General features: G+C 38.9%; 2 protein-coding genes across 2 annotated transcripts in view; both read left to right on the top strand.

Moving 5' to 3' along the window:
- Window positions 1–23,531, top strand: part of LOC121928461 (opsin-5-like) — an 896,145-nt gene that overhangs the window by 367,539 nt on the left and 505,075 nt on the right. The window lies entirely within an intron of this gene.
- KLHL14 (kelch like family member 14) overlaps window positions 1–23,531 on the top strand; it is a 102,843-nt gene that overhangs the window by 63,657 nt on the left and 15,655 nt on the right. The window contains 3 exon segments of the mRNA XM_042463221.1: window positions 3,958–4,047; window positions 12,592–12,670; window positions 21,792–21,801. Coding sequence (XP_042319155.1) covers window positions 3,958–4,047; window positions 12,592–12,670; window positions 21,792–21,801 — 179 coding nt within the window.

Raw genomic sequence — 23,531 nt, 5'->3', positions numbered from 1 at the left:
TTCTTCAAAATTGGCTGCTGTGGGACAGATGGGGAACGGATTGTGGACTCCCAGCGGCATCGTGGCGTTCTCCCATGCGATAATATCCATTTCCTCCCCATTCTGCCCCATTCCCGTTCCTTCCATTCCACTCTTGTTCCCGTTCTCCAAGCCCCGTGCGATAAACTTAAATATTTCAGAGGAAGGTACTGGCAAAACCACTCCTGAGTATTCCTTGGCTAAGAAAAGCTATGAAATTCATGAAGTCACCATATGTCAACAGACAACTTGAAGGCAGACATCATAATTATCATCATTTATTTATATAATGTTATCACTGTAATTGGTGTTTTACAAGTAAAAGACCAACTCCAAAAAACTTAGTTCCCTGCTCACTGGCTTACAGTCGAATTAAGACACAACACAAGAAAAAAAGGAGATAGCAGTTCAGGAAGAGATTACTTTCACTCACATAGATTACCATTGGATATGCTAAGTAGTTTTTCAAACTCCTGAAACTGGTTTGCCGTATTACTGATGGTAGCTGCTTGTCCCTCACATCTCACTCCATACACACACACACACACACACACACACACACACACACACACACCTTACCCCAGGAAGCAGAAGTAGTTCTATGGTTCTCTGAACTGTGGCCAGAATTGTAGATGCTACTTATACAAATACAGTGGGCCCTCTCCTTATGCGGGGGATCCGTTCCAGATCCCCCCCACGTAAAGAAAAATCCATGTATGCTCGCAGACCATAGGAAACAATGGTGTACATGCATGCAGTGACGCTGTAGTGCGCGTGTGCACCATTGTTTTTATTGTTGTGCGGCTTTTACATAAGCAGGAATCTGCGTACAGTGTGTCCACATATCGCACGGACACACTAACATTTTTCTTTTCAAAGTAATATTTGTAGAACTTAACTTTCCTATCATTATCTTGCAGTTTTCATTTGTGCCTATAGGAGAGAATTATGAGAAGTTTATATTGGGTTGTTGTTGGTTTCTTTTTTAAAAAACTTCACTCTGATACTTTGCCATTTTCACACATTTGGCACATCTGCAGATATTTTGGCATTAAACAAATAGATTACTGTTGCCCAGATGTTGTTGCTACTTGGCTCTGAAAGCAGTATGTTTCCTATTGTGCTGAAAAAAGTTAATTGCCATATCATTACATTGCATCCCAGCAAACACTTCAAGGAGCACAGTAAGCACTTTATTAACATTTGACTGCATCCTGCAACAAAACCAGGAGGTGCATTGTGCCACAACACCATGCTGCAGTCACCTGGGCAAATCACAACTTGTTCAGAGGCTGTATTTGGCTGGATAAATCACAACTGATCTTAAGGAACAGGTTTTTAATAAATGCATGAAACAATAGCATATAATTTAATTTGCAAATGAAAATATTATATTCCTGTCCTTTCAAAATATCTTCTAATCACAAAACAAATAAAATGCTTAAACAAAAGCAGTATCAGGTATATTTCATGGTGATTTCTTTTAAGTACAACTGCTTGTTCAATATTTAGAGAGATCTTGTAGCACCTTTGACATTAAAGATAGAAGTTGGCAGCTTGAGCTTTTGTAGTCTTAAGGCTACTTCCTCAGATGCATCTGCTTGTTCAAGATACCTGAAAGTGCAAAAAGAAAGAAACTGAAGCTCATTTATTATCCTGAGCTTTAAATTAATGTGGTAACTGTTGTGGACTAATACAAATATAAATCTGGCCATTCTGCCAGCCTGTAAGACTTCCACAGTTATAGCCCTTACATAGTCAAATTATTTGTTCCAAAAATATAGCATGGACTTATGTGGAACTACTTGTCTAAGCAAGTTGAAGATTGACAATGTCTAGGCCTGGGTGCTTAACAGCTGTGTAAGACCTACCAGCAATAAGCAACATTAATTAATGTATTTCTCCAAAACCTATCTGGTTAACAGTTACTTTTGCTTAGACAGCTGTACAGACACAGACTATGAAAATGATATTTGACCTTTACTGGAAAGTAAATATGCACTTTGCTTATTCATCATTGCCTTTGCAAAAAAAAACCCAAACCTTACTGAGGTGCTTAAATGAGACTACTTGATCTTTAAGAAAGTGTGTCCTAAACAAGAAAGCTGCACATATTTCTTATTGTTATTTGCATATGCTACACGGCTCAAGTGCATTGCGAAAAATAAAAGATAATAAAACAAATGAAATGAGAGATATATCACCCAAAATAATCCAAGTGTGAGATAGGCTGCCTCATTTTTTGGCACTGGTAAAAGCGTACAAAGTAAGAGCTGGCCCTGAGTCATATTGATTTCCCACTGCACTGGTTTCCTAAGTGCTCTGCTGATCTGTGTCAAGCAATAAGTTCCCTGCCTGTACATGCACATCACCTCCCCATTTGTCCTCACCTAGATTTAAGGTGCCCATATGATGAGTTGAACAAGGACATTATTTTTCCTATTGGAGATACTGGGCCAGAACTACCACATATGGTATGAAAACTAAAGCTGTGTAAGTGTGCATTTCAACATATGATTTTTGATAATGTCACATACTACAGAGCAATTCATTTTATGACACTAAAATTGCAGTTTGTACTACAGTTCTGGCCTGGGGAAAAAATGAGAGGAAAAAAATTCCAGCTTCTCTGCCATCTCCAATAATAATCCCATGCACAAAAGAAAAGAAAAATCAAAATAATGTTGCAGTTCTGCTAAAATAGTTTTGATTTTTCAACAAAGGAATTCCTGATTAGATGGACTGAAAATATCTGTTTGTATAGCTAATGACATTGTACAGGGAATTAAGTGTATACATTTGGAGAAAGCATTAAATCAGCAGGGCTTCAGTTTAAAAACTTGAAACTGTATGGAAATGCAGTTTGTTCACTGCTATGTAAGAGAAAACTACAGAATACTCTTGAGTCTTGTTGTGAAGATGTTGCAAAATGAACAAAGCTTGCTTGGGTGGTGGTGTTTTGTTTTGGGGGGTTTTGGCAATTGTTTTGTGACACTGCTTTTTAAAACAAAAAACAAATCTTGCTATCTACATTATATTTACTGGTGGCTAATTGCACTTATTGCAGCATTTCTTCTTTTTTTAGGCACAGTTCACAAAGCTGCTGTAGTATGTATGTAGTATGTATGAGGCTGCGGCTGGTTGATGGTGTCACAGTCAGCACTCAAAAAGAAAGTGTAAGACTGTAGAAAGTGTAAGGACAATTCCAGTGTGTCACAAACAATGCAAGCAACTGCTGTACAGCTTTTGCTCTTTGGTCTCAGGTTCACAGTTATGCCTGGATAATGCTACAATTCAGTGCAATTTCTGGTGCTGATGATGCCCACAAAGTATCAAAACAAACTAAGGGGTGAGACAAACCACCCCTTCTGAAGCCAGATTGGGATTGTGGCAGCCCCAAGCCACCTTTTTGCCATCTGAAAAAGGAACGACAAACAGCTGCTCCTTTTTGTGTCCTGCCATGGCAAGAAGCCAGCTTGAAGGCACTCTGGTGACATGTGGCGTATAAACACCACACTACCTGAACACCCAGAAGTCCCCCCCCCCCCGATGTAAATGGCTGGACAGCTTGAAGTCGGCTTCTGGGTTTGCATCGTCTGCATGCCACACCCCCAAGACAGCTGGAAGCCAGCTTTTTATGCAGGTCTGTTTCACCCCTAAGTAATTATATGGAAGAAACTGGTGATAAATCAATCTAAGATCTTCTAGATATATTGAAACAAGATAGTAGGACTGAATTTTGAGTAGGATTGAAAAGCAGCTTTTGCTTCACTCTGTATATGTACTGAAACTGAAAACTGAATTCATTATGTCTAAATTCTATGTTTGGACCAGTCCAAAAGTAAATTGCCTAGAAATAATCATGGTATTAAGATGGAATATAATAAATAATGCCTGTTTTATTTCTGTTTCTTTTTTATTTATATTTTAATTTTACAGTTATGCCATATAATAGTGCCCATCATTGTGTTGTGGAAGTGGAAAACTTCTTGTTCGTATTGGGAGGAGAAGACCAGTGGAATCCCAATGGTATGTATACAAGAATTAATAGAACATTGAACAAAGAACAGATCAACAGTATAAAAGTACAAAATGATAACTAGAGGAGTTTCTGTTATTTTTCTTTGTTTTTATATGTGTGGTACCCATAAATTTTAACTTGTGCATTGTAAATTGCTCTTATGGTAGTATAGCATGCAAAGGAAATCCCTGAATTGTTTTTGGTATGTATTATTTACCCTCACATGTCTTATTATTATTATTATTATTATTATTATTATTATTATTAACCTTTATTTATAAAGTGCTGTAAATTTACACAGAGCTGTACATACAATCTTTTTAATTAGACAGTTCCCTGCCCTCAGGCTTACAATCTAAAAAGACATGACACAACAGGAGAAGGGAGTGGTGGTGGGGAAGGAGGTGAGGTCCAGCAGTTCTTCTCTACTTCCGAGGTCTGGACCAAGGGAGATGGACTGGAGGGAAGGCTTGGCTTCTTAATGGATAGTTAAAATGAGGCATCCTGGGGCAGAGAGGGGCTCACCCCTGGGAACACTTTTCTAAACAATATAGTCTTTAACTCAGTTTTGAAACTGGGTAGAGAAGTGATGAAGTGTGCACGTGGTGGAAGAAGGTTTCAGGAGTAAGGGGCAGCAAGTGAAAAGGGATGATTCCAGGAGGGGGCAGTGGCAATCCTACGCTGGACAGGAGACCTTGACTACCAGAGCAGAGGGTATGAGTGGGAATGTAAGGAGAAAGAAGTTCAGATGAGTAAGGAGAGGCCAGTCCATGGAGGGCTTTGAAAGTCAACAACAAAAGCTTGTACCGGATGCGGAAGGGGAAGAGAAGCCAAGGAAGGGAGGATAAAAGAGGAGACACATGGTCAGTGCGGCGAGCAGATGTGATAATACGTACAGCTGAATGCTGGACAGAGATTAAAGGATGGAGGTGTGAGAGAGGAAGCCCTGTCAGAAGAAGGTTACAATAATCTAGTTGCGATACCACTAGGGCATGGACCAGAGAAAGAAACAGAAAAGGGATTTCAGTAACACATAATATTATAGCAATAACCATTTAGGGTGTGAGCCTAAATTTATTTGTGGTAACAGAATCTGAAGACTAAATCATAAATTGATTTTCCACTATCCTAGAGTAGCTTTAGTCAGAACAGACAGTCCAATGGATCTGTGAGTTGTATTAAAACATGCCCCAGTAGAAATAAATCTGATAAATTCATGTGTTCTGCTCCCAGCTACATGGATATGGGATTGAATTTTTATGCCTGAATCCTGTTGGTAGTCCCAGAATAAGTCCATTGAATCTGTTGTAGAATGGTGAGTAATACATGTCTAAAAAATTTTGATCAGTGGGCCTACCTTAGTTGGGATTATCAACAGAGTTCAAGTCCCAGTGCAGTTTTAAGCTCTGTTTTTGCATACAAACAGAATCTATCTGTCACACTCACACACTCTCTCACACATAGGGTCAAATATACACAAAAATCCAACATCAGAGAAATAATTACAATGAGGTAGCTATAACTATGTAGTTACTTCTCCCAATGCTACCCGCAAAACCTACCTTTTAAACCATGCAGCCTGCCTCCCGCCCTCACTAAGAACCCGAGATATACCATCTTAAAATTGTTTTTTAAACAACCACCTTTTGCTCTGGATCTTCTAGGAAAATCTGGAGCCCTCCATTGTGATGCAGGGTGGGTGTTAGCATGCATGTTCTGCTGTGCTGCTCAGTTGCACTGCTGCTGGTACAAGTCGCTTGCTCTGAAGTCAGGATGAGGTGTCCAGCCATGTGACTGACACTAGGCAGCTTGTTCTGACCTCAGAGCAATTTGCTCAAGAGCTGGAAGACACATGGAACATCACAACAAAGTATAGGGGAAATCAGGGCAGCATCTGGACCAGAATACTCTGGTCTTCTCCTGGAGTATTCTGGCCTGTGTGGACTCAGCCTACATCATCATTACTGAACAGAATGCCAGCCATATATTTTTAAGTGCACTTGTAACAACTTGCACCCTTGAATATAGGCAGTATCTCAGTGTGTTTAAAGCTGATTTTATATGTTTAACGATAATTTTAATCTGAAAACTGAATAACTGAAACAGCTTTCTAGGGGTACTTCCTGACCGCTCAGCAATCTAACAAATATTAGGGAATAGTCTAAGGAATGAAATGTTGATCTACCCAAGGCATTTGGAATCTCAGAAAGCATTAAAGTTTTGTCCAAAGTACTGGCTGACTCATACTATGTTCCTCAACTGCAAAAGAGCTACTCTAGATATGGTGAGAGAATACATATACAATAAGATCTTGTATAAACGGGAGTGGGAATTTGGTGTACACCTTGCATCTCCCCTTCACTATAACAGAGATGTCTTTTGAAGTTTTGAGATTTCTTTCATTCTCCAGGTGACACATTGTTTCAGATTTCTAGATAGGTTTCCAAATTAAGACATTTCATTATAACAGCTTAAGAGTTTTAACCATTATCTACTGCTTTTCTACATTTCTGGTCAGATTCAGATGTGTTCATGCTATACACTATTTTTCCTCTCCTAAACAGGTTCCTTCCCAGAAAAGAATGTATATGTTTGCATTCTCAAATGTTTTCTGATTCTCCAGCTACTCTTTTTTTATTCTTTCCAAGGAATTTACATAGAAAATATCCAGTAGTATGTTGTTGTTTTGTAAAAAATGTAAAAATAATGATTACTTCATAAATTTTCTACAGAGAGAAATCAAACAGTTGAACAGACTTCTGAACAATGCAAAATGAGAAGATTGTGACTTGCAAAATTTAGAATATTGTCAAGACATTGTTGAAAAGCTTGCATATTAAGGGAGAATTGCAGTTGTAGCAGTATGTGTAAAAGAGATAGTTATGACTGAGAAACTATAAAACAGCTTGCAGGTACACATTTTCACTTCAAAATGCCAGAAGATCCAGCTGAAATTACATATACTGCATATATTTTATTGTAAAAGGCCCATTTCAGCATCTGCACAAAAGCAAATTACATAAATGTGTTACATCTGTTCATTTCCTTAAAAACTGAAATGAGAAAAAAAAACTAGTCCAGTGTAAAATCCTGTTTCCAGTGTGTGTGTGTGTGTGTGTGTGTGATAAAGCAAGCAGTGTTCTGGAAGAATAGTTTTTCTTTTCTGTTCCTAAATTGCTAGTTAGCAGATGATTATCATTGGGATTATAACCCATAAACATAGTTTAAAAACTTCTGCAACCATCAAGCCCTCTCCCATATTTAAACACCATTGACCAAATATTGGGGGTTGGGGAGGAGAGTTTCCTGAATCAATGTTCTCTCAAGCTTTTCTCAAGGATATCAAAGTCACAAGAAAGTTTCTCAGCTGTTTTTGCACATTTGAAACCAACTACCTTCCAGTTCTACTTGAGGGTTGTGTCAGAATTGTTTGCCCAGAAAGGAGAAAGTCAAAGCAGCTGTCATTTTGCTTCTATAGGAGAGACCTCTTCCAAAATGCCTGTACAATTTTGGAAAATTAAAAATGGCTGCCCTTTTTTAAAATCAAGAGGTGAGGTGCTTAATACCCCTTAAAAGAAAAGTCAGAGATTCAACCAGGCCTCAAAAAATATAAAACTTTACATTATCTGTTTTGTTCCATGTAATCATACTAAATGCAACATGAATTCCTAGAATACATGATTTTTTTACCTGTAAGGAGAGGATAAATCATTTCTCCCTTGAAAGTAGGAGACCTTAGTTCACAAAACAGTTTTTTCCATATTACTGGAATGATGATGCTGAAGAAGGAGGAGGAGGAGGAGGCAGAATCCTCTGTCACAGTCTACATTGTGTAACTTTATGTATAATTAGCAATGTAGCAGAGGGGCTTAGATACACAGTTAGTAAATTGCAAAGATGCACAACTGGACACCCACAAGGGTATCCTGATTTGTATCAGGCTCTAGGTGCATATTGGCACTCCATAGCTAATGGCCTGATGCACAACACAAGGGACTGATGCACATCAGTACCCCTGTGGGTGGGTCCTAATGTGTATCGGTTACTTTTCCAGCTCCCCTACATAGTAACATAACAGCGGCCCCTTACTGAATACAGATGCTATGGAACTGCCCAATTCTAATTCTAATTAGGTCCACTTAGAAAGACATAAATCCCCAACAGGATTCCAGCCATCATCATCATCACCATTACCATCACCATCATCATTTTATTCATTTTACCCAATATTAGGACTCAAGGCGGCATACAGAATATTTCAACCAGAACAGATAAAAACCTACAAAAATCAGTAAAAATATTTAGAAGTTATTTTAAAAACAATCAGTAAAATTAAAACTATTTAATTTCATGATGCTTTTTTGAGTCTCTTTCACCCCTAGATAAGGCATTCATTTTCCCATATGAATGATGGAGTATTGCTGTGTGGAACATTCTTCTGAACAACAGTTAACGAAATTGTACCAGTGTGGAAAGCTTTCTTGCTGGTCGTTTCCATCCTCTTTTTTTCCCCTTGCATTTTTTCTTATTTTAGGAGAGGGAAAGATAATAGGACGCATTTGGGTAGGGATGAAATGTCACCTTAGCATTGCCTTTCTAGATGTGTACTATTTGAGTAGTCTACCAAAACTTCCCTGAACAGTTACTAGTGGGCTAAACAGAGCGGCACTAACACCAGCATCGGGCTGGAATGGGGCCGTGGCGACAGCATGCTGGATGCCCCGCTTCCTCCCTCGTGCCGGTGTCACGTCATCGACCTGACCGCACGGCAAGCAGCATCGTGCCATTTCTTTGGCACAGCACCTAAGCACAGCACCAAAGAATCAGCAAAAAGCCGCCATGGCAGCGCCAAGAGTGGTTTTTCACCACTTTAAGAACGAGCAGCATTTTGCCAGCCCTTTTTGGACTGGCAAAATGCTGGATCGGGGCCATGGCATGCAGTTGCGCCAGCCCCAATCAAGCTCTGAAAGGGGCGGCAGGATGCCGCTCCTTTGGGGTTGTCTATACAGCCCCTAAGAACACAAAAAAAGTGTTTTATCTTGTTATTTGCACTGTCTGATTTCCCTCTTAGAAATGGAATCACATGTTTATCATTTATTTATGTCCAAAATGTAAAGACCACTATTTCACAGTTCAGTGCTTAACTGGAGGAGGAGGTAGAATATAAAATATAGTTTTCAAGAAGGAAAGGAAGGAAGAAGACGATTTGGAGAGTCAAAGTAGATACTACAAAAAGATGCAAGTACATAGGAAAAGAAGAAGGCCATGGAAAAGACACAGATAAAAGAGCAAGGGTGGAAGAAGCAGAGAGGAATTACTGCAGGCAGCTGGAAGAAATAGGTATACATGAAGGGCATAGAGATATATTTGAAGAAACATCAGTCTTTTAGAGAAAAGAAATTGTGCTATTAATGTAGGGCACTATTGGATGTGATTTATTGTCAGAGTATCTAGGTAACTACTACTGTGAAAGTGTTTAATTACAGTCATCCCTCCATATCCATGAATTCTTTATCCACGAATTCAACCATCCACAGCTTGAAAATATTTTAAAAATATTTAATTTCTAAAAACCAAAGCTTGATTCCCCCCCCCCCCAATTTATGTAAGCCATGTTAGTATCTCATTGTATTTTATGGGATTTGAGCATCCATGGATTTTTTTAATCCGGAGGAGGGGGGTCCTGGAACCAAGCCCCAGTGGATACCAAGGGCCCACTGTACAAATTATATTAAAGCATTATGTGAGGATCTAAATACTGTAACAACCCTAGAATTTGGAAACAGAATGATTCCCAAAATCTGTTCTGCATAAAGGACTTGGGTTTATTTGAAACAGAATTCTGATGACCTGTCTATAATTGTCTGCTGTATGAACGGCAGCTCAAAGTTCTGCAGCAATAGCATTTAGTAATAGCTTTTACATTTCTATACTGCTGCATAGTGAACTCAGCTCTCTCTAAGCAGTTTACAATCTTTAAGCCAATTGCCCTCAACAAGTGGGGACTCATTTAACAACCTATGAAAGACTGGAAGATTGGAAGGCTGAATCAACCTTTCGAACTCACAGCGTTGTGACTACAGTACCGGCATTTACTCACTGCACCATCAGGGCTCCTTTTAACCTGTACCTGTCAACTCATGAGCTGTGGAAATAGCATCCTCATGTGCTGGAAAAAACATCACTTTTACCTCTCAATGGCTAAATTGTAGCTATATGTTGTTGCACTGCAGCTCTCATCAGCCCTACCTTGCATAGACAGTGGTGATGCATACTGGGAGTTATAGTCCAAGACTGTCTGAAAGGCCCACACAATATTAGCCCTAATTGAAGCAGGCTTATTGAAATTAATGTGATTTCATGGTTCCAATTAACCAGTCTCATGAATTGCATGAAGTTTTGTAAAGCCTACTCAAATTAGAAATAATGATGGATTCAGTCAAAGTCATGGAGTGTAAAACATCATTCCATTGCAAAATATGAGCTTGGACCAAGCCTTGAAGGCATAAGTTTGGTTGGAAAGTGAGTTAGAAACAACAGAGAGAGGAGAAGAAAACAGTGGTCTTATATTTTAAGGATGGGAATCATTATTATTGGACTATTAATTCCCAGAATTCCTCATCATTGGCTATGCTGGCTAGGGGTGATGCAAGATTCAGTCAAACAACACCTGGAAGACCACATAATTCCAACCTATGTCATATTACTTAGTGGAGATTCAATAAAGAAGGGAGGCTCTTAAGCATCCAGACACAGAAATACAGAAAACAGTACAAGGTGTTGGTTATTACCTGTAAAGCCCTACAAGGCTTGGGCCCAACTTATTTAAAGGATCGCCTACTTGAATACAATCTGCCCCATTCTCTCAGGTCCTCTGGGAGGAACTTACTGCAGCCTATAAAGACCAGATTGACTGCAACCTCCCAGAGGGCTTTTTCTGCAACCGCTCCCAGCCAGTGGAATGGTCTGCTGGATGAGATCCGTCAAATCACCAATCTAGATAGCTTCAAGAAAGTTGTTAAGACGGATCTCTTCCTTCTCACAATAAATTACTCGGCCATGTAGCGACCCCCATATATATCTGATGACTCTGCCTACCGTTATTGTTTTAATTGTTCATGTCATTTTAACCTTAAACTGTATAATTCTTTTTAAAGGTGGGGATATTTTGTATATATGGTATATTCTTTTAACATTATAAGCCACTTTGGCATGTTACAGACCGCCCAAAATGGGTGGTCTCGCGCCGCTGCTGGTTGCTGTGTCCGGGAACCGCAGCAGCTAAACCGTGCGGTTCCCAGGTGCAGCAACAAATAAGCGGCAAAATGGCGCTTCTTCCTGCGCCCCGGAAGAGGCACCGCGAGGTGCGAGACGCGCATTCGCGGCACCACTTCCGATGCGTGACGTACGGATGCTGTACGTCCGCAACGTCAAAATGGCGGTGCCCATCTGTATGCAGCGCCACCATTTTGACGTAGTCGTTACGCATGAGGGGCAAGGCGCATCAGGAAGCGTTGCCCCTCACGCGTAATGATAGCGCCCCATAGGGCCCGTCCAGAACGCGCCTTTGATTGTCTTTACAAAAAGTGGGGTAGAAATAAGTTTTATTATTTATTTATTTATATTTACCAAGTAGATGATCCACTTATTATTCATTTCACTGTGAGATACATCATTAGGCTTTTGTGTAGCTGTGACTCAGTTTTTAATTACAAATACCACAAATAAGAGGACTTTTTAAAGCTTGAAGGCTCAGGTGCTAAACAAAAATTGCCCTGCACTTCCTTGTTCCAGTTTTCTATTGTTGCTGTCATTCTCTCTATATAAAATGTACACTACAGACTTGAATGCATGCATTGCCAGTTTAGTGGTCAGGATAAATGAGACTTCTACAGTCCATGTTTTCTTTTTTAAAGCTAAAATTCTTGGATGGGGACAACAACAATAAAGTATGTTTTAGATGGCATTTGAAAAGAAATAGTCTACCAAAAACAGCATGGAGGAAGTTCTTCTAATACTATAATTTTGTCTGGAAAATATGTAGTATTTCCTCTATACATTGTAGTAGATGAGAAAGTGCAACATAAAGACATCCCTAATGTATGCAAATCTACACACTGGAAAAAGTTAATTTCTACTTAATTCTATTTCCACTAAATTTTCCCATCAACCTGTTCCCAATATAAATGGAAGCAATAGAAAGGAATGTAAGTTATAACCATGATTCTACAAATTAACACATACGTGAGAGATTAGTTCTCTCACAATTATTTCCTACTATGTCATAATAATTTAATTCATGTTCATTTAAATGGATTTTTGTGCTTAAAAGAGACTGTAGAAAGCCTTATTATAGATACAAAACACTTTTTTTGTTTTTACTCTTGCCATGTGTACTTGTCAAAAACTGTTATTAGGGTTTTTTTAAAAAAATGTTTTACTCTAAAGGGAAAATTTCCCTAGATTATCAAGAAGTGAAAGGACTATACAATAAAATTGTGATTTTTAAAAAAAAAACCAAAAAGCTAAATGCAGAACTAATCTTCTTTCAGGAAAGCACAGTACAAACTTTGTCAGCCGATATGATCCTAGGTTTAACAGCTGGATACAGCTTCCACCTATGCAAGAGAGGTAAATGTTTACTAAACATTTTGTGGGAGTGGTACCATGGGAAGTGGTATTGTGTGTTTTTTTCTGGGGGTGGGGGTTGTGGTTTGTCTTAGTTATAAAAAGAGAGGGCTCTGTTGATTTCGTGGACATATTGACATGGTGAAAACCAGCATGGTGTAGTACTTTGAGCTTGGATTACAACTCTGAAGACCAAGGTGAAAATCCCCACTCAGATATGGAAAACCATGGGTAGACCTTGGGCAAATCACATTCTCTCAGCCTCAGAAGAAGGCAAAGGCAAACTTGCTCTGGACAAATCTTGTCAAGAAAACCCTATGATAGATTCATCTTAGGGTCACCCCAAGTCAGAAACATCTTGAAGGCACACAGCAACAAGTCAACATAGGTCCAAAACACACTACAGAAATAATCCAATAATTGATACAGCTTTAACTGCTCTGGCTCAGTGCTAGGGAATCCTGGGAATTGTAGTCTATTGTGGCACCAGAGCTGTCTGACAGTGAAGGTTAAATGTTTCACAAAACTACAGTTCCCAGAATTCCCTAACATTGAGACAGGGCAGTTAAAGCAATCTCAAACTGAATTATTTCTGTAGTGTGTTTTGGACCATGGTGAAAGGAGGCTCATAAATCTCTTCCAGCCACTATGAATATTTCTTTGTCCTCCCCTGTTTTATTTAGGAACTTAAAATATTTTATATCATTATGTATTACATTATATCATATCATATCATATTCTGTTAAAAAGCAGAGTGGCTAACAAGAGTTCACACTTTAAATCAGCAGTGATGAATTTAAAAAATAACACTTGAAACAAACAAATATAGTCAACAACAGTGATTTTTTTTTTAATTCCTGAATTTATAAATATTTGCAAAACCTTTTGTAGGAAAACCAGGAAGCTTTGGGACTTTATGAAGCTTTGGGACTATAACAGTAACAGAGCCAGGGTAACCAGTGGATCTTCCACCACAGGGGTAGCAAATCCACTTGGTTTTACTGCTGCTTCTGTAAGCTTTTTGAAGGTTTACTGGGGGAGGTGGGGCAAAACACAGACATTGCTCCCCCAAATAAGATTTCTGCTCCCGCAAGTGAAATTTCATTTCAATCTCCAGACTTCTAGAATTGCAACAATTTAACCTGAGTTTGGCATTTAGAAATACAGTTTAGACATCCAAAGAAAAGGAGTAGGCGACGAAAGGACAGTGGTAAATACAGCACATATAAAACTTCAAGGTACAAATGATTTCCAGTATCTCACTCTCTGCAATGATAAAAGTTTGGGGACTGAAGGAAAATTTCATGGGGGGCAGAATTCTTACATGGGGACTCTGCTTCATTTTATATCCCACAATAGCTATATCTCTATGTTGGTGACTGGTGGATCTGATGCTCAGAGTGGCAGTAGATCCACTCCTCCTGCCGCTGCTCTGAGTTGTACAGGAGCTCAGCCAGTGCTAGACCTCTGGATGGGTTCACCACCAGCAAAGCTCCTGTGCAGCTCAAAACATCTGTGAGAGGAGTGGTGAATTTGCACCTGCCCAGCACACATACCTCAAGAAACATCCTGAACACCATTAAGAGTTTTGCAGTAGGGCTGTCACTAGTAGTGAATGCAAACACAGCAAGTACAAATGTTCTAGATGTGGACCTTTTTTGGTCTCTCACTTTCTGCAATGCAAGAAATGTGGGGAACAAACAAAAAACTTCATTTAGGGGAGGAAGAATTCTCATTTGGAGAGGCAATGCTCTCCTTCCCCCCCCCCCCTTTGCTACACCCTCTGAGCTGCTCTGAGTTGATTCAGGGGACTCATCGCTAGTTGAGAACCTGTTCAACTTGGTGCAGCTATGAGAAAAGCAGTGGTAAAATCAAGATAGATTTACATACTCTCCCACTGTTCCATTTGGCAGGGATAGTCCTGATTAATCCTCTGTCATCCCATTGTTTTTCAGGTGCTATTAAAATGTCACTGTGTCTCTCTCCTGTTCCCACTTTCTCACTTTGTCCTCAGCTTCCTTCAGTTCTTGGGGACTAACTCCAAAATGAAAAAGTAGTTTACACTTAATTAACCCAGCAGGGAAGAGGGGTGAAATGATAATAATAATAATAATAATAATAATAATAATAATAATAATAATAATAATAATAGAGTTTATTTATATTTCCTGCCTCTCCCAAGGATCGAGGCAGGATTACAACAATAAAATAATACAGTAATACAAAATACAGTCAATAAAATATTAATATTGAATTTTCCAATTCCTATTCGTTCTCTGTAGACTCAGGTGAAGAGCAAACTCCTACAGCCCCTTCTAGCTTTGTCACCTTGGCCACATGATGCTCCTCAGTCACACATGTCCCAGTTTTCACCTGTGAAATGTTGGATGCTATGGAGTTCGTGTCATGAGACAGGGGGTCCACCATCACTGCTGGCAAAAGCTCCAGTTCTTACATTTTTTTAACCTCACTCATAGAGGGAAACTTTGTTAAGGAACCCCAAGATTGTAGCAAGGGGGGAGTATGAATAATTAAAAATGCATGGCTAGTATGCAAATTATTATCCTAGTCTTAAGACACAGATGAATAATATATAAAGTATTGGGGGATACCCTTTAGCTAGGACATCCATAAAAACTGAAGATGTTCAGCTCATTATCCAGTTGAACAAATCTGCCTGTCACTGCCTCAGTGCCTCTAACTTAAAGCAGTCAGATTTAGTGTCTGTAAAGATTGTACCATGAGTTACACATTGGACATCCTCAGCATTTTTATATGCCTGACTCATATTAAAAATATAATTTTAAAGCACATAGAACTCCAAAATCTATTCAGATATTGTGCACTAATTATCAAAATTATTTTTTGGCTGGGGCTTTCTGGCAAGATAATTAACCTTAACTTCCTCAACTGAGCCTACATAACTCATACAGTGATCAATTATTTCACTGTAGTAAGAGCCTCTGAGAATAGACAGCATTTCTGAAAACTTGATTACACATTTTAAATATATGTGAATTGTTTACTGACTAGTCCCTTGTGACTTCCTTGGAGACTTACAGTTTATTAAGTCTTTCAAGGCAGATTTTAGCAGTTAATATTTTTTAACAGAGAACTTTTATGCACTCCTGCCACCTTGATAACAAAATATCTATTAAGCACAACAAGAATGTCCCTCATCCCTAAAGCAAGGATGGATGGATGGAGGGATGGATGGATGGATTTGGAATGTTTATAGGCCAACCAAAGGTTTTGAGACTGGCCCATAAGAAAAAGTTTAAATCAATAACTCTTATTAATACTGATTTAAACTTTTTCTTATGGACCAGTCTCAAAATCTTTGGTTGGCCTATAAATATTGCACATCCACCCATTCATCTATGCTTTGGGGAATATGCAGTGGAACGCCATAATCCCAGTGAAAGGATTCCCACACCACGAATCATTCCTTAGTGGAGAGAAACTAGTTTATTAACAGGTATTATCTGTTGGTCATTAGTTCCAGAGGTTCCCAATCTTTTGGCGCTCTTGGGCACATTTGTAATTTGGGAATCCTCAACAGGCACTCTTACCGGATAGTTGCAGTGAGAGAAGCTTGCCCATGCATAAAATGGCTGCAATGATACGAGTGGCCAGTCATATAATACATGTTTCTCTGAGGGAAAGTGTATGAGGTTAAAAGAAAAGTAACTTGTCCAAGAACATAAGTGCAATAAAATGTAGAGTATGAAGTTTCAAAACTGAGCCATTTATTTGAACTCACAGCTTTTCTGTTCCAGTACCCACTGCACAGAAGAGGCAGAAGTAGGCATGAGCTGCAAATGCAAAATCACATATTTGCCCCCCAAAAAACCACAACAAAATAACCATTTAAGAAAGCAGTACTGATACACAGGTAAACATACAGACAAAAAACTCCACACCTACAAACATAAGTCCTCTGACAAATAATACAAACTGCACATTAAAAAGTAAAACACAGTATAACAAAATATACACATAAACCATCTGACAGACACATACCCCACAGAAAAACACCCCCAACTCCACATCAGCACTCCCAAAGTATTGGCCTACAGCTGCCCAGTTCTTTTCTAAGAGTGCCTTTGGGGACTCAAGTGTCACTAAAGCCCATTGTCCACTCAGAAAGCACTTTTCCCCTACTCAAGAAAACAGCAAGAGGATACAGCTACTTTTCATACTACCAATGCAATGCACTGTAGTGATGGTTCAATAGTATTGGTACCAATGTTCATTTTATTGAACTCTGGTGGTGAAGGTAGCTTGATCCTACCTTCTTTCCCATAAATTGTGGCTGGTGGAATCCAAACAAGAAGCCATAATTTCACTGTAGCAATACCCTGCTCCCTATCATATCTCACAAGTATTCTCGCTTGAATCCACATCTATGCCTACATAACCTTTTTTATATTAGTCTTTTCCGTCCTCTTGGTTCTCCATGGTGTGGTTTGAGTGGCTTCCGTTTAACTTTATTGCTATGCTGCAGTTGTGGAATGATGACATTGCAATACCTCTCTGGTTTTCTCTTGGTTCGCTTTGCCACTTGGCCATGAAATTTGATGTAGCTATCCTGCTATATTTGCATATTGAGGCTGTCCCCCTGGTGGTAGTATACTATACCTAGAGTTATTAAGAAGAAAAACATATTAAGCTTCCCTTACCAATACTCCCAATGCCAGTATGTCACAACTGTGCTAGTCTTCTTTTCAAAATTGTTTTTATAAACAATATGAAGGAGGTAAAGATCAGAACATCTTTCCTGTGAATGCTCCTTATCCTTTACTCCAACTGGTGTCCTCCTTGCTAAACCACTGGGAGTAAATTAAAGAAATCCCCTTCTCTACAGGGAAGTCCTGTGAAGGAGCAACCAACCCATATTGAAATTATGGCGGGAAAGAATATTCACCATTATTTGTTTATTGGACAAAAAAATGCATTTCTTTACAAGAAAGAAACCCAGTCAGGCACATCTTACACAAAAAATGGTCACATGATTTTGTTGTGTAAAACTGCTCTTTTCTGTGCAAGGTTTTTGTTGTGCAAAATTGCTTGGTTTTATATATAAAGCAGCAATTTTGCACAAAAGAACACGTGTGTGCAGTCAACAAACAAAGACCTGTGACAATGTGTATGCATCATGCTTCCAGCAAGTGTCATTGCTGTACCAGTTGGTCAGGAGAGATACAGTCAGCATGATTTTTGCTCACCTCTCCCTTCTCACCGAGTTAAATTTCTACATAGATTTTGCATGACAGTTATGTGTGAAGATTAGTTCTTCTGTTTTGTTTTTGTTGAGCAATAATCTAAGTGATGGTCACTAATTTAGCCTTTAACTAAATGTATAGCTTTACTGGCCATCAGAACATATCATTTCATATCTTTACTGACTAACATAGGGATGTAATTCTTCACTAAGGGGGGGATACAGATGGGGAGCTCCATGCCACCCACTTTTGCCCCTTGTTGGTGCCACGCCAGACGCACAGTGCAGCACTGACACACTCCCTATAAAGGAGCCTCTCTTCTTTTTCAGGGTGTCATAATGGCGCTTGTGCACCATGACAACGACACTTCCGGCGAGTGCCATTTGGGCACTCAGACACCTGTGCATCATGGTCTACACCCCATGTGGACAGGGGCATGGCAAGATGGCACACGGGCACCAAAAGTAGGGCTGGGTGCATACGGACGCCCAGCCCTACAGAGTGCTAAAATCGGCACAGGCCGGCATAAAGCACCAGTCTATACCAGGCCTAAGCTCCTCATTTTTCTTCCCACTAAAAGAAAGCCTTTGAAAACCAATCATTTTTCAAAGGTTGTTCACAATTTGCTACTTATTCTATGCAAAATTTGCATGTGGTTGTTTTGTATAGAAAACAGCATTTTTTGCACAGGAAATAGCATTTTCAATATTGAAAATAATATTTCAATGCAGTATGGAAAATGCTGTTTTCTGAACAGAAATGCTGTTTTCCAGGCAAATCAACCATGTGCGAATTTGACACGAAACAAATTATTTCAGATTTTTATATATGCATAAAGCAACATTTTCTGCACAGAGATTAATATTTCTGGACAGAAAATACTGTTTTCTGTGCAAAATAACCACATGCAAATTTTGTGCAGAATAAGTCCCTAACTGTGAAGATTCTCATCAGTCCACAATTCTTCTCATCACAGTTTCTTGACACTCAAAAACATGTGGGGTTTTTTGGCCTTTATTCCAATATTTTCAAATGTTCTTTCCATCTCTAGTAACAGAATAGTCACCAAAGAATTCAGGTTCTTTTCTTGAAAGTGTCTGTTCTCTTCATTTATGGCACTGATAGTGTTCCTCAAAGTGAGGAGAAAATTAGATATTTTAATCTGTCACAGTCTTCACTATTTAAGCACCAGTCATCTCATTTGTTTCATTTTCCTGCTTACAGTATTTCTGGACCATATATCAACCAGGTCATTACCAATCGTCCTATCAAATTCTGTCACCTCTGCCTATTTCTCTGAAAGCAGCCACCAATTGGTGATTGGTGGTTCCTATTCCTTAATCCACATAGCTATGCTATTGGATTTTGACCATTTTATGGTTCAATATATTATGCTAAAACAGAGAGATCTTCAAGAGGTCTCACTGCACAAGTGGGATCACTTTTTTAGAAGGATGTGGCTGAGCCTACTCCCCTGTCCTGCAACCCACATACATTGATAGATAGATTGGCAAAGGCAGCTGTGGTTGGACCCAAAGACATAAGCCTCAGGGATTTAGAATGCTTACTCCAAGAAAAGGCAAGCACTAAAGATTCCAGTTTGTATTAAAATTATATATAGGTCACAATGTTACTTATTTAATTATAAAAAAAATAAATGCACCACCTTTCCTTAAAATAGTTACAAACTGGCTAACAACTCCAACAAATAAAAAAACAAGTACAATAAAATACAGTTGCTTGCAACAGTAGATACTACAAAATACCATTATGAAACAAGACCCATGACAACAGTAGCTGAAAGCAACCAAAATAAAGTAGTATCAGCAAAACTAGGAAACTCTGAGCATGTAAAAGCAAAAATGAGCAAAAACGTCTTAGTCAAAGGACTTGCAAAAAGTAAGTGAGAAAGGTGAGCCAACAAAAGGGTGTTTCGGAGCTTAGCCAAAACAAGGCCCTCTCTCTGACCCCAACCAAACAGGTCTCAGGGATAGATAAGCAGCACCACTGATTAGTTAACAATGTAGTTGTTGCATTCTGAAAGAATGGAGGTTTTTGAGCTCTTTTGAAAAGAAGTCATAGAGTACATTGCAGCAGTCAAGATCAATGTAATTATAACATATGATTCTAAAGCTCTCTATTCTCCGGGATTGTAGTTGACATATCAATCTAAACTGGACAGTCTTGGAACAAAGAGGTTCTCCATATAGAAGAGGATTTACCCCAAGCTGCTTTCATAGGTGCTCCCCTTTCCATTTAACCCAGTAAAGCAGAATGAATTGACTGTATTAGGAGGTTGTTTTCCTCTTGTTCTTTGAATAGGTGTTCTATTCAGCAATGAATCTTTCCCTCTGTCTTTGTGGTAGCAGCTTGTCTAGAAGTTAATGACCTGGGCTTTGCACATGTTCTTTGAAATAGTCAGTGAACAGAACTGAGGTGAAGGGGCTGGCTCTATACTCTCATCTAATATTACACATGTATTAGATATCTGTGTTCCTGCCATTCCAGAGCTTTCTAAAAAGTTTTCTGAGTGTCTGCCCAGGTGTATCACCGTATTCACAGACCACCCAAGCCACAACTGTCAATGAACCACTCATATCTGTTACTAAGGATTTAACATTTCCATCATACCTTTTCCTGCTCAGAAATGGACTACTAATGAGAAGAAGCCATGTGGTATATTTCTGAGTGCAGATGATGTGAAAATTGCCCAGTATAGACATATGTTATGATATGTTCATTTTATTGTTCATAATAAATGAAAAGAAAGAGAAAGATACATAACTACTTTTTTTTTTAAAGTGCCATAACATAGGATTGGATTACAGCATCCCTTTAAAAAGGTCTTGGCATTGATATGATCAGTAATAACTCTCATAGCTATTCCATCTCAGATTGGTAATCAGACTTCAATATTCAGGGCATAAATTCATTGTCTGTGGGGATCAGGAAAGACTTTCTTTTTACCTTTCTTCTGTAACTGCATTGTAAAATTTAGCTAAGTTCATTATAGAGACTTTTCACAAGTCACTGAAAGACTTGTAGCTGGACCAATATCCTGATCCACAAGAGTAATTTGATGTAATTTCTTTTAGTAGAGATGGCAGTATATTTCTGGGGACCAGATGTATGTGAGTGGATGATATATTTTCTAAACTGAATTTTAGTGCAATATTTTAGCGTGGAGGGCTTTTTATAGCAATTAAATTTTACATTAATTAACTATAGCTGTATGGCTCAAGTGTAATTTATTTAGTGGAAAAAAAGGATAAGGGAAACTTAAAATCTTTACTATTGGGAGTTTACCCATAAAACACACATTTAATCTGAAGAATGAGGCAGACTGTTACATTTTTGCTCCAAACAGTGACACTGTGTGGATAAAATTAAGAATGCACATAGGCAATACATTTGTTAGGAACTTCTGCCTAAATATAGCAAGAATTGCTAGAAAATGTAGGCAAAAAAATCCTGGCAGATAAAATGTTAAACAATCAAATTCATTTTAATTACATAAAATACTGGAGTTTTAATAGTTTAAATATTTATCTCAAATATTCACATATTTCACATAGCATAATGAAGTGTGTTTTATCAATATTTTCAGTTCAATTCCATACTTAAGGAACTATTCAGTCGTTGCCTGCACTGATATGTATACAGCCTCAGCTCACGCAAGCACATGAAAATCATAGCTATGTCTAAATATGTACCATATATACTTGTTTATAAGTCAACCCCATGTACATGTGAAAGGCAGGTTTGGGGGACAAAATATGGATTTTGCTATGACTCTTGGATAAGTTAGGGGTAAAACTTAGGGGCATATAACAAACAAATATTTTCCTGGCCTTTTAAAAATGCATAGAGGGAACATACTTAGGAAGAGTTAAGAGAAGAAGGGGATCTGTTTATCTTAGAGATTACAATTGGGCGGGGGGTGTAAATGGCATTGCTGATATTAACAGGGGAAAGAATATAAATGAGGAGAAAGAATGAGAATACAGGCTGAAGAAAAGGAGGGGAGAAGAGCAAGGAAAGCCACCTGCCTTTATTATGGATCCAGCATGAACACAAGAGACAGAGGTGAGAAGCATAAATACAAAAGGCAGAGGCATGGAAGGCATGGAAGCAGCACTCTCATCCCATTACCCCTCCTTTGCCTAAACTACAGAAAGAAAAACAGTCCACCCCTCCTTTTTTGCCTTCTTTTTTAGCCCGAAGGTCATTCAGCAGCAATGTGGGGGAGCCCAAAGCAATGTGGAAGAGGCCACCATTTCGGGTGCTTGAGGTGCAACAGAGCAGTGGGGGCATTTTTAATAGGGGCTTATAAGCCTCAGTGCAGAGAGACTGTAGTGGACATTTTTAAATAGGGGCTTGCTGTATATTCCTTTCTTGGAGATCTAAGCTTCACAAGGCTTAAATAGTAAGTCCCTATTAAAAATGGCTGCCACAATCTCCCTGCAGAGAGCCTTATACTATTAGCTTCTATTAAAAATAGTTGCCACTGCTCTACCTTAAGTGTCCAAAATGGCAGGCATGCCACATTCTTTGGACTCCACCATGTTGCCACTCAGGCCAAAAAAGGTGAGGATGGATGGAAGGCTGCCTTTCTTTGTTTTCTTTTTTTTTTGGCATGGGCAAAGGAGGGGTAATGAGGAGCACTGCTTCCATGCTCTGCCAAGCCAAGAGATGTTTCTTGCCTCTTCCTCTTGTCACTGCCATCATCTTGGGTCCCTATTCCAGCACTGACCTGTGTATAAGTTGACTCAAGGTTTTGGGGTGTCGATTTTTTGTCATTTTTTCACAGTTTGTACACAAGTATATATGGTAACTTAAAGAGAACATACACATTCTGCTGCAGCTTCTGCATATGAAAACAGATCAGCAGCAGTCCTGCTTTTCTTGGAAGGAAACACTTGTCCATTCATTTGCAAGACTTAGATCTGGAACTCAGATGTAATAAGCAGGACCTATAATAAAACATTGCTATGTATCCTCCACCTTGAAAAGACTGCTTCTGTTCAGGATTCCAGCTAGTCATTATTTTATTTTTTTTACATGCCACTCTGTCAAGCATGCTAATACTTCACTGTTATTTATCAGTAACACAAATTGGCTACCACCCTGGTAACACTCACTGTTTGAGTACTGTTAGAATAATTGATTTACTAAAAGAGCCTTCCACAGTCTGATTCTCTCCAGTTGTTTTGGACTGCAACTCATAGCATAGCCAGGGGTCAGGGATAACAGAACCTGTCCCAAATGTCCAGGGAACAGTCACCTGATTGTGGAAGGATGGGGCAGAATGTATATTTCCACTGAAAATTGGCTTTCTTCAGCTTCTTTTCCTATCTTTTCCTGTCTTATCCATGTTCATACATGTACAAAAAAGACACAAGGGTACTTTTAGCATCATGTGTGAAATGCTCACAATGTATAGTACGCCTCTTATTATGTTTTTTTTTTAATGAAAGTGCATTTTGGAAGTGCTGAAAATGTCTTGAAAACACTACACAGCAAGATGTTTTCTGTCAACATTGATTCTTGACTGAAGTCGTGAATTCCCTTCACACAAAGAATCAAAGGGGTGGATAAGACAGTTGAGAGTTAGCCAGATAAAACTGTGTTGGAGGGCA

This window comes from Sceloporus undulatus, chromosome 4 (assembly GCF_019175285.1).
Source record: "Sceloporus undulatus isolate JIND9_A2432 ecotype Alabama chromosome 4, SceUnd_v1.1, whole genome shotgun sequence".
NCBI lineage: Eukaryota > Metazoa > Chordata > Lepidosauria > Squamata > Phrynosomatidae > Sceloporus > Sceloporus undulatus.
Note: the sequence above shows the minus strand (reverse complement) of the source record. Positions and strands in the feature narration are given on the sequence as shown.